General features: G+C 45.1%; 3 protein-coding genes across 17 annotated transcripts in view; 2 read left to right on the top strand and 1 right to left on the bottom strand.

The window, feature by feature from the left end:
* The window catches only part of LOC6547488 (heterogeneous nuclear ribonucleoprotein L), a 101024-nt gene that overhangs the window by 58877 nt on the left and 30136 nt on the right, over window positions 1–12011 (bottom strand). The window lies entirely within an intron of this gene.
* Window positions 1361–1773, top strand: LOC26526655 (SCO-spondin). Its single transcript, XM_015157346.2, has 2 exons — window positions 1361–1440; window positions 1493–1773. The coding sequence occupies exons 1-2, from the start codon at window positions 1365–1367 to the stop codon at window positions 1687–1689; spliced, it is 273 nt and encodes a 90-aa protein (XP_015012832.2). The 5' UTR covers window positions 1361–1364; the 3' UTR covers window positions 1690–1773.
* LOC6547492 (tubulin polyglutamylase ttll6) lies at window positions 7756–11000 on the top strand. Its single transcript, XM_001974798.3, has 5 exons — window positions 7756–8720; window positions 8783–8936; window positions 8989–9882; window positions 9933–10700; window positions 10760–11000. Exons 1-5 carry the CDS (start codon window positions 8035–8037, stop codon window positions 10865–10867), a joined length of 2610 nt encoding a protein of 869 aa, XP_001974834.1. The 5' UTR covers window positions 7756–8034; the 3' UTR covers window positions 10868–11000.

Raw genomic sequence — 12011 nt, 5'->3', positions numbered from 1 at the left:
TCCTCGTTCTGCACGTGGTGTGCCTTTTGGGTTTTGTTAGTTGGTTGAAGGTGAGTTGTGAGGGTGACACTTTAAGCCCTCAACGTTGATTGACTGCCGTCCCATCAACGGCGTTTTGGGTTTGGCAATTTTAGGTGCCGCACAAAGGGCCCATCGGATCGTGGCTGATATTGTGCTGTATTGCGAATATACACATTCATTCTGATGCAACGATTTATACGCTCTGCTTGGCATTTGGTTTATCAATCAGTAAAACCTTTTCCATATATGCACGCCATATGCACAGTTTCCGCGGCATATCTTCCATTAATCATGGCGCTCATAGCTCCCATGTTTCATGCCCTTGTACGCTTTGCACATTTGCATATTGATTTTCTTACGGCCAGCGTCCCGAAACTGTTGTCCCAAATTAGGGCTCATTCTTTGGTCCTGCATATTCAGTAGTTGTCCCATCTCGCATCATTTATTTCAATCGTTGCAACAATGCAGCCCCCCCGGCCACCACGGCCACCCCGTCCCCATTTCCCATTTAAGCCGTACATTCGCATTGTTTTGCCGTGCTGCGTTCCACGAGCTGGACATAATTAAAACCGCAAATAGCGCCAGCAATGACCGCTGGTCGCAGCAGCTGCCCAGCAAAGTGAGCCAACAAACGATGACCAGCATCTATTATCCATTGTCTGGGGGCCATCCAGAGCCATCCATATCAGATGGCCACTGCCATATTCCTCGTTCCTCCTCATTCCATACGCAGTCCTGACCGAAAATCCTCTGCTGACATGTGAGCCACAGTCGGCACACACAATGCACCTTTCTTCCGCACACACTTATGGCCCATATCCAGGGCATACAATTTCAAAATTGTAATTATGCGCCTGTTTGCTGCTGGACGGTTAATTACACTGCACAACAAAAAACTGCTATATGCAAAATCAATATGGCACACAATGCGCATACGCCCCGTTAAACCGTTTATTAGTTTTGGATTTCCATTTGATTTTGCCGGGCAATAGCTTTCGCTGGCTCAATTAGTAGTATTAAAATGTTTACCCATGGGCTGCCGCATCTGTGGCTCTTTGAATTTTTCATTTGTTGCGGGTTTGTGGCATTTCATCAACAGCTGCGGATTTTTCCAGGTTATTTTGACAGAGTAAGAGGCTTGGTGGTGGCGGTGGCGGGCTTTAAGGGATCATTAATTTATCGTTGAGGTGAGGTGCTGCTTTGGCCAGTAAACTATATCATTTGTTTAAAGTGTTAAAACTCATTGCATTGCAACAAATCAGGCGTAACCGAATTGATTTTGCACACCACAGTTCACTAGAGTTTCATATGCATCACGCGGAATAGTAAATAAAAGCGATATCATGCAGTGTAGACTGTTTGGTTTGGTTTTCCTGTACTTACTAAATTATACTAGAGCTAGGGTACATCCGCATAACGGTAAGGTTTAATATTCCCACATATTTGGTTTTAAATCTTGTAAAAACTCTAGTTTGTACGCACGGCGATGTGATGGTAAAGTGTATGCCAGTTTGTCCCAAGATCTGCTCGGAGTTTTTATACAGGCAAAGGTGCATACCCAAGAAATGCGAGCGAGGGTGCGCCTGTCCCAAGGATTGGTTGCGACTAAAGAGCAACCAAGGAAGATGTATAATGCGCAAATACTGCACACGATACATAATAGAGTGAAGGAGTTCCAAAAACTTAACATTTAAATTGTGAAAATGGGAGCAGAAGAAAATGTGACGACAATAACAACGATTTGCATTCCTATTTCTCAGTTTCTTTTAATTTTCTTGGGCTGCTCAAGAGGCATTTCCCATTTTCCATTTCCCATTTCCTATTGCCTTTCTACTCTTTCGCCTCGTCTGCTCGCGATTTTTGCGGCGCACTGAACATGACATGACCATGTCAGAATTTCTTATTGTGTTGACTTGCATTTGACAACTTAATGAATTTAGCTCTTTCACTTGGCACATATAAAATAAGTCTATCCATCGCCCAGATCGTTTGAGGGCATTATCTTAGCCCCAATACGTGCTGAAATTCGGGGGCAGTCGGCTCGACATTACATAAGCATTATGAGAAAACTTTTCAAACGAATATAAACTGCAAAAAGTGTCCCTTACGTGCTCCATAAAATGTCTGGCCGCCCTGACCAAGTCGAAGCAAAAACATCTATATATACATACAAATATTTTAGTGGCATATTTTTCCCCTTTTTTCGACAATGTGCGAGTTTATGGGTTGAAGAAAAACTTTTTATTTTCATGTTATGCCAGAACTGAAAGCGGAAGTAGCGGAGAAAATGAGGTGGAACCTCAAGTGTTTGCTTCCGAAGTCCTCACGCTTCTGAAAAGGCCGGAGTTGTATGTAATTTGGTTTTATGCTTTATCGCTTGCTTGATTTTTATTATGATTATTATCGTGGGAATTACGGTGCAACTTTGGAGAGCCCGTTCCAAAAACTTTTGTGATTGCTGGGTCTTAGTGGAATTTTCCAAAGATTTATTGGGTCAGCAATAGCATTTTCACTTTTTTTTGTTGGCAGCAGGACGATCGAAATGAGGTGTATGTTGATAACAAGGAATGTGAAGATTTTGATGTCTAAACTGACTTTGATGGTGAAATGTGTCTGTGTGGGCTTATTAAGAAATTTATTGGTCCTGCAATTGAATGTTATGTGACCCATTTCGAAAGTTCAATTTGATATTCACTGTTAAATCTAATACTCACAAACCGAAGATTTTAAAGGGTGATGAACACTTACCTAAAAAGAAACAGACAAAAATTAATGATTAGTAAAATGAAACTTATTTATATAACTTGATCTATTACTTTTTGTAGGAAAGATCTTGGCAAGATAATCGTTTTAGCCAATAGAGAAAGAAATTGAGAAATCTATGTTTTGCGGAGCGTGGGGCTCACAACTTCAATTGCCGCAAATCCGGTCAATGGATATGCTTGTGGCACTGCAGCTAAGTCTAAACGAGCCATTTTCCCTGTTTGGAAGCCCAGCCCACTGTCAGATGCAGAGCATTAAGCCCTTAAAACCATTTTTTGCTTGTTGCAATTGCTATGCAATGTTGGAAAAATCATCAACCACAAAGGACTCAAAACCGAAAGCAAAACAAAACATCGGGGGAGCGGTAAAACCGATGTTAAGCAAAGCGAGAGATGGGGGATTTTCCACCTTTCTGCCCAGCCTTCCTTCCTTCCTTTTGGCCCATGCTACGTACATATGTATGTATGTATATCTATATGTCTGTATGCAAAGAGCCTGGCCAACAATGGCGGCAAGTTAAAGCCAAATCGTGGGCCAAGGCGAGAGGTGGGAGGTGGGAGGTGGGCGGTTAGGGGCAGCACAAAAGGCCACTAAAGAGACGTAGCTGTAGGATGCCTCTGTGTGTTTGGGTAGATATATTTAACAGCAGAGTCAAGCGATGGCGATGTGCACAGCACAAAATCCAAATTTAATGACCAAGTAAAATAGACAGCATACGAGGGCGCCAGGATACGAGAACCAGGATCCACACATGTCTATGCGCGTATCCATGTGTGCGGCTGTGTGCGGCTGTGTGCTTGCTGGCAGGACGAGGGGCGTGGCACTAATGTTAGTTGAATGTTTGCCGAGCCTTTGTTATCGACATGCGTCTTTTTGCAATTGGATATGCCTTTTATGCCTCTGGGCTGTGTTAATGTTGACAGTGCTCGTCGGGGAGCCAAGGACATGACAGGAGTTGGAAAACACACACACCCACACACCCACCCACCCGAACATCACACTATTTAGTCCCTGCGAGTATCCAAGCCAAGCCAAGCCAAGTCGGGCCAGCAGCAGAAGGACCCTTTCGACCACGGCCTCGGGCCAAAAGGCATCAGCCCCGACATCGCCCCATCGACATCATCATCCACACAACTTTTGATGCCTGTCCCGCTCGCTAGTTCATCTCCATTTCTCATCTGCCTGCCACTAGTCCGCCCCGTTTCCTGCTCCTGCTCCTGCTCCTGGCCCAACATTATGGCAAATTATGACATTGACAAGTGGCCAGGAGGTGTCACATTTCTTGGTCGCCATTTTCCTTTTTTGCTGCAATTTGTTGCTGGCATGTCATACATCAGCCACACATCCTCACACTGCGGCGAAAAAAGGCCTGTAAACAGCGGGATTTCTTTTCTATATTTTATTTATTTTTAGGCCTGCCAGGATACTTCAATACCTTGAAAGTATTTCCGTTTTTTTGTGGCAGCAACCAATTTGTGTGTTTAAATTTTGTATTTTCCAGTGAGCAGCCAGCGGAAGGCCGCAAGAAATATTGGATACGGCGGAAAATGTCTTTTTCTGCCCACAGACTGCACAGTTTTCGCTCTTTTGGCCAAGTGGCGTAAGTGCACTAGGCTTAGGAAGCGAAACAGAGAAGCCGTGAAACAGAAACTGTTGCATACTTTGCAACGTCTTCCACTTGGGCATGTCCTTGGTGTTTGTGCCGTTAAATTTTATTTTCATTACAAATGCGTTTGTTGTTTATGCACTCTATGCAGCAACTGTAGTTGAACTAAAAGCAAGGCAGCCAAACAAAAAGTCTTACCACTTCTCTACTATTTTCACAGTTGTTCTTATTGCTGCTGCTGGGATTGCGTTTTTCCTTTTTGTTTTATGTTTGTATTTAGTTTGTTGTTTCACTGGCCGCGTTGCTTTTTGCTTTTTGTTTTTTGTTTATTTTTGTTGTGCCGTTGATTTCGTTTTGTTTTGCATTACAAATAACTTTTTCGCAGTACGTGCGAGCATTTTAACATTTCAACATTTTCATTGCGTCTTGCAGGGTGAAGTGCTCAAATTTATGCGCATACATTGTTGGGAGCATTCATTCATGCGTTTCCAGCACTCAGTTCCATAGTTCCACATTCGTACTACCCCAAAAACCCAGGCAACGCCCCCAATGCAGTTGATTTCACGATTCATGCATAATTACGGGGATTCGGAGCTCACAAAAATAAAGCATAGTATGCATAGACATTCTGTATGACCTGAATATATAAATCAAACGTGGAATTCCGAATGACAACGGAATATTTGTATCACTCTCTGCGATGTTAATCACGTTTGCTATATCTAATCCTAGGGATTGCCAAATGCGCACTGACTAAAGTGATAAATGTGATTTGGCGCACTTTGACTCTTAAATTTAAATTACTAAATCACGGCTTAGTTGCTTAGTGCACTGAATTTTTTGATACTATTAAAACGGATTTAGTTCTAGCAATAAACGTTCATTTTCACATTTAAAACTTTGGCTTTGCAAAAGCTTTTAACACAAATTTTAGTCCCTGCAAAAGTTTGGGCATTAAAATCCCCAAAAATGTTAATGCCACAAAGTGTAAATTGAATTCAAGTGTGCGAGAAAGATACTTGAGTCCTGGGGTCGCTTCTCTGGCCATTGAGTTTATGTGGCAAGTTGTGGCATTTCTTTCCTGGGGTCAATTAAAGCAATTAAAATTCGCAGTTTGGCGGCAATAGGAAAACTTGCTGAGCTGCAAAATATGCTCGAGTTCTAGAGCTCTCGAACTTTTTCCTCAGCTGCGCGAGATTCGAACAATGAAAAGTGCAGAGCAGTATTAGGGCGTGACTAACATTATTCAGGAAGACAATCCTAAGCCAGGAAAAGATTATGATTAGGTATTATTCTAGCTTGAAGCACTCAAGACGCGGCCTGTAAATGCAAAGGCGAAAATAAAATATAGCCGCTGAACGCCAAATTAATAGTCCGCCACTCATTTTTGCAGAGGATGTGATGATGAGCCCGCCAACCAACCAGGCAGTAATTAAAAGATTAATTTTTAATGCGCGCTTAGGCGATGTGCAACTGTGTGTGGCTCCATAAAAATAAAGGGATTTGTTAAAAGTAGTACACACACACACACACGCAGACATACGTATGTATGTGCGCCCGCCCCCATATAAACATTCTCACACATTGTAATTTATACCCCGGCTTTCGGGTTTCATCATCATCTGCCTGGCGAGTTTATGAACCATTTTCAGTGCTCCCAACTCCGCACTTTTCCCCTGGCTTGGTTTCCTTATTTTCCTTTTGTTTAATTTTTTATTATCATGCTCTCGGGCTGCTGTTTTTATGCCATATTTTTTTTCTTGCCGCGCTTGCAGCTGCAAATGAAGTGCGTGTGTGAGAGCACCTTTAAATTTTTAATATAGTTTGTCGTCTCCTGATTTTACACTCATTTCGCGTGGCTTTTCGCCCGCGTCCTTCCTGCAGCTGATTAAAAAAACAGCGGACAACGAGAGAAAGGATGCCAATTAATAATTGAACAGCGAAAAAATAAATAAAATTTGGTATTATTATGTGCTCTGTCAAGTATAAAAGTGTGAAATATTCAATCAGTAGCAATAATTTATTGCATTTTGTATATGCAATGTGAAAAAACACACAAGTGAGATTTATTGATGTGCAATAACTCACTGTAAATACCTTTGCCGGCAGTTAAGCGGGAAAAGTCAAATAGAATAGCTGTAATTATTTTTGTATAAGCAAAAAGGCACATTATTTTCCGCCAACCCTTTCGTGTTCCGCTTTTCCGTAAGTTAAAACAACATTAATCGCCATTTTCCGTTCATTTCTCTCGCGCTTATCAACGCTCCTGTTCTGTCAACAAAAAGTGCAGCCCTCGTTATCATTCCGCGCCCCTGTTGTTGGTGGTACGTGCACTATCATTAATATTTGAAATGCAGAAAAGTTTCAAACACGCTTTTCCCGCTTGTTTTTTGTTTACAATCTCGAGCGACAAAGCGGGCGCATAATTAGCACTGCAACAAAAACAAATAAAGCACCAGCCAAACAACTTGGACAGCCAATTAGAGGAAAGCTGGCAGATAGATAGGAGCTGGCCCAAAAGCGTTGCTCAACCAAATAAACTTGACAAATTACACGGGTCGTTGCCGAAACCCAAACATCACATGTGCAAAATGAGGCACTGGCTTCGTCAGTTGTTTGTCACTTAATTCGAAAACAAAAGGAAACAAAAAACCAAACAAAAACACCCGATTAAACATCGGAATTGAGCTATTGTTAACTGAAACTTATAATGCTTTTTCATCCAATGGCATTTAAGCAACCACTCAACTACGGCGTTTATTTAGACTGCAGTTGCAGTTTATCCAGCGCATTTGGGGTGAATATAAATAAACATTTTGATCCTCTTATAAAAATGTGATTTTTTGGCTCTTTCGATTCTATCCTTAGAAAAAGTTAGCTATTTATTTACAAATTAAACTATTGATATCTACTTTTAAGATTTATTTAAAGTGTGTTAAAATATTCACGAATTTCTGTATTGTACGAGAGATCGCAGTGCGTAGGTTGGGGGGTTGAGGTTGCCACAGCGTAGGTGACCCATCCATAATCTTGCCCTTCTGTCCCCAAAGTTAACCAAGCGGATGACGAGCTAGCATTTACATCTGTCGCTATGTAACTGCCTTTGCTGATGGGTTTCCATCTTTTTTCTCATGTACTTTTCCTCGTGACATTGACTGCCTGAACTAATAACCACACGAGCCTAAAGCTGATAAAACTGCGGTTAATGAGCCCCACCCCACGCTCCTCACATGGAAATTAATACGAAAAGCGGGGGAAATGGGAGATGGAAGGTGGAAGGTGGGCCAGCCAGGTGTGCGCACTGATTCGATTCGGTTGTCGCAAGGTGTTTTGGCCAACCACATGGCACAAGTTTCACTCGCGGCACTGACTTTGGTAATTGAGTGGCTCACATCTCAAGTGTCAACCGCCGAGCATTTGACCTTGCCTTGCGGTGGGCTGGTGGGCGTGCTAAGGTTGCAAGATGAGATGGGAATTAAAAAAAATGTTTTTCAAGCTCCCACCGTAGTTCAACACGTCGTACGAATATTATTCTGTCAAAATTCAATGTACCCTATCAAATTCGGATTTTTTGATGACAAATTGAAGAGCAACGCACTGCGAAAAGTCCATAAAACCTGTGGAAGCGGCACAACCATCACCAGATGCCTTCTAAGAAATCGCCCAGACCCGCTAACTACGAGCTCAATCCGTATACGCGATTTTTTAATGCCCAGAAATCCCTGCCCCCGGATAAAAATGGCCAATGGCAACAAGGAGTCAACAATCGGGAAAGTGTTTATGTCCTGTCCAATAAGGCACGTGGAAAACAGCGATCGGCCCGGGAAAATAACCAGAACCAGCCGATATGGCGACGACGCGGTGGCGGCGGCAACGAGGACACCATCATGGTTGTCACCCAGGATAACACGCAACAGCCGAAGGATAAACCATTGCTGACCGCCTCCCAATTGGACTCCATTTGCTATGACATCATCAAAGAGCCACCGATGCAGTTTCACGTGAACGGCACCGACATTGTGCCCAGCATTCGTGGCCTCAGACTGAGTGTCTGCGTGGAGCACACCCGATTCCAACTGGTGGCCAAGGTCACCAGGAACATGGGGTTCCAGCACGTGCCCGAGCACAGGTTGTGGAACATCCAGTGGTCGGACTCAACGCCCCACCATGACCTGCTGCGTAACATGAAACGGTTTCAGCAGATTAACCATTTTCCAGGCATGGTCGAGATATGCCGCAAGGATCTGCTGTCGAGGAATCTGAATCGCATGCTCAAAATGTTTCCCGGCGACTATCGCATATTCCCCAAAACCTGGCTTATGCCAACCGAGTGAGTTTTCTTTTTTTTGTTGGACATTTCCCTTTAATTCAGCTCATCATCTCTTCTGCCAGTGCCTACGATGTAGCCATCTATGCGAGCAAGCACAAGCGCACTTTTATCCTGAAGCCCTATTCCGCGGGCCAAGGACGTGGCATTTGGATCACCACCGATCTTCGCACTGTGGGCAAGCGGGAGAAGCTCATCTGCCAAACGTACATCGAGCGGGTAAGTCTGGAGACTGGACCTAATGATCTATTACCAATTTTGCCCATTTCAGCCCCTACTGATAGATGGCTACAAGTTTGACCTGCGCGTCTACACACTTGTCACCTCCGTGGACCCACTGCGCATTTTTGTGTACAATGAGGGCCTGGCCCGCTTTGCCACCCAGAAGTATGTGCCACCAACGACAGGAAACAGCCACAATGTGTTCATGCACCTGACCAACTATTGCCTGAACCGCCGGAACTCACAGTACATGGTGGGTAATGGACCGGAAGCGGGCTCCAAGCGCAAGCTAAGTGCCTTCAATAAGTGGCTATTGGATCACAACTACGACGTGGCCGAGTTGTGGGCTAGTGTGGATGATGCGATTATAAAGACGCTGATTAGTGCTTGGCCCACGCTGAAGCATAATTACAACATGTGCTTTCCAAAGCACGACAAGATACAGGCCAGCTTTCAGTTGCTCGGCTTCGATATCCTGGTGGACTGGAAGTTGAAGCCGTACATTCTGGAAGTCAATCACACGCCTAGCTTGAGTGCAGATGAGGCGGTGGACATGGAAGTGAAGCGTCCCTTGATTCGAGACACTCTCAATATGCTCAGCACCGCTTTGGTGGACAAGGAGCAGATTATACGCGACGATCGAACTGAACACAGGGCCAGACTGCTGAGGAATATCTACAACAAGAAGGCTGCAGCCCAAATGCCGGGTTACTCGTCCCCCATCCGGGAAGCTGGGGGCCACGATGTGCGGCAAGCCTGCTCCATTGGGGCGTTAACCCAACAGATTGCCTGGGAGGAGAGCCATCTTGGCAACTATCGGCGTATAATGCCGCCTCGGGACTCCACCAAGGTCAACTACTATTGCAAGTTTTACGAGCAGAATAAGCAGGCCATGTTCGCAGACACACGTGCAAGTCGCAGACGCGAGGAACTGAATCACCAGGTAGACATATTCCATAACCACATCTTCAATTATCCATGTTCATTCCTTAGGCAATGCAAAAGCACCAGCGGGAGCGCCAGCAGGATCTGATTCAGCAGCAGCAGCAGCAGCAGCAGCTGGCGCAGAATCGCATGGGCAAGCAAGTGCGTTGGCCAGGTGATCTGGTGCAAGCGCCACAGGTGAGTCCTGTGATCCTGCAGTCGCGACGACGCCGCGAGGAGGCCGAGGCGCATGCGAGAAGGCATCGAGCTTTGATAGCTCGCGAAATTCAGCGGCAAAAGGAGCAACTGCTGGCGCCCACTTGCGCCAAGGAGCGTTTGGGCATTTGGCAGAGTGTCCGCAGGGAGAAACGCCGCCAGTGTTCCCCCAAACGCAGCAGCAGCATCTCCAAAGCCCATCGCCGCAAGCAGCAGCGAAATCTTAGCCAGCGGGCACGCCAGCAGCGGATGCTCGAATTGGAGGCCCAGCGGGATGCCAAATTCCTGGAGGAGCACGCCAAGCAACAACGCCTCGATGGTGGCAGGCTTACGGGTCAAAGTGGATCCCCAGGCTCCGTAAGCAAGATCATCGAGAAAAGTACGAGCAGCTTGAAAAAAAAGGCGAGAGCAAAGGGAAAACACGTGTTGCGAAGGAAAACACTCCGGGAAAGTAACCACAGCCACATGACAAAGTCAAGGCTGGAGCTCAAAGCTGCCACTGAAGCTCAAGCTTGTGCAAATTGGACTGCGGGCTCCATCAGCGAAGTGGAGGCTAATCAACTTCGCGACTGGCGAAAGGAAAGGGCCAATCTGTTGAGTAAGGCCAGGCTCAGGGAGTTGGTAAGTAAAGAAAAGTAAAAGTCGCATGCAAATATTAATTTGTAAACCATCACCTGAAGATCTTTTCAAAAATGTACGAGAACGGGAATCTGACCAAGAACGATATCAAGTGCTTTCCGAATCTGCTTTATCAAATACTTAATAACGAGGAAGCCAGTTCGCGATAGATCGATGTTTCCTGGATTTCTCTGAATCTTGGGCATTCTGCATGTGTTTTCGCTCAGTGAATTGTCTTGGCAAGCATTGTTTTATACCGCCAGTTTGTAGGTGTTAAAATTAAAAATGAAGTCTCACTCAAAGAACCAGATTTTTCGGCTTTCTGTGAAGGGTGAAGGGGAAGCAATCAAAGTTCAAAAGGCCTCACACATCGTAATCTATTGTTTTGCATATTTCCATAAAGACAACTTTATGAGAGATTTTCTGTCGCGAGCAGCGGCGAACATAAAAGAAGTACATAAAAAATGGCAGTGGGTGCTGGGTATGGAAATGGTTGGGCACAACCACCTCATCGATTTGTCAAACTTGTACAGCAAAGCAAAAAGGAAATACCGCAGAGATCTATCGTCCTTTCGACACTAAGAGAAACTAGTTGCAAAGCGTTCTGTAAAATATAACAGATTTTGAATCGAAGTCACGATAGAAATTTCTTTTTAAATCGGAGGGAACACCATGTATTCCTCTGTAACTTTGGTATTCTGAAACATTTTTCCCTCAGTGCACTTTCTACTCTCTTCCACTGTAGTTCCATTTGGCAAGCATCTTTGCCATCTTTGATGGGCGCATGCATAAACAAAATGCAATACAATACGCGGCATGGGAGCCGTATAACGTGCATTATTGAAAACCTCAGTTGCCACGAGCCCCCTCTTCCGTTTTCCGCTTTCCCCGACTTTTCCACGACTTTTCCCCTTTTTCATCCTTATCCATCTCGCCATGCCCTGCTCCTGGTGAGCCTGGTAAGGACGCGCAGGGCTTGGCTTTCCAGGGCTCGGATTGGCTCTGCTTGGGTTGGGTTAGGTTGGGTTGGGTTGGGTTGGGTTGAGTTGGGTTTGGTTTAGGTCTATGGCTTTGGCTTTGGCTTTAAGTTGGGCTACAGCTTCGGCTTTTGCCGTCACCGCATGTCCTTCGGTGCAATGAAACACCCGCTCCGCCCACCTAACTCGTTGGCTTTTGCCAGGCTACGCATTATGGTCTGCTGGATGCTGGTGCTCCGCCAGCTCCTCCTGCGCCTCCCGCTCCTCCTGCTCCCCCTGCATGTGTCACATATTGCAAAAGCTGCAGCTGCCGTTACACATTCCTGGGCTTTAGCTT

This window comes from Drosophila erecta, unplaced genomic scaffold (genome assembly GCF_003286155.1).
Source record: "Drosophila erecta strain 14021-0224.00,06,07 unplaced genomic scaffold, DereRS2 tig00000092-arrow-pilon, whole genome shotgun sequence".
Lineage (NCBI taxonomy): Eukaryota > Metazoa > Arthropoda > Insecta > Diptera > Drosophilidae > Drosophila > Drosophila erecta.
The sequence above is the reverse complement of the archived record's forward strand: the minus strand, read 5'-3'. Positions and strand labels throughout refer to the sequence as shown.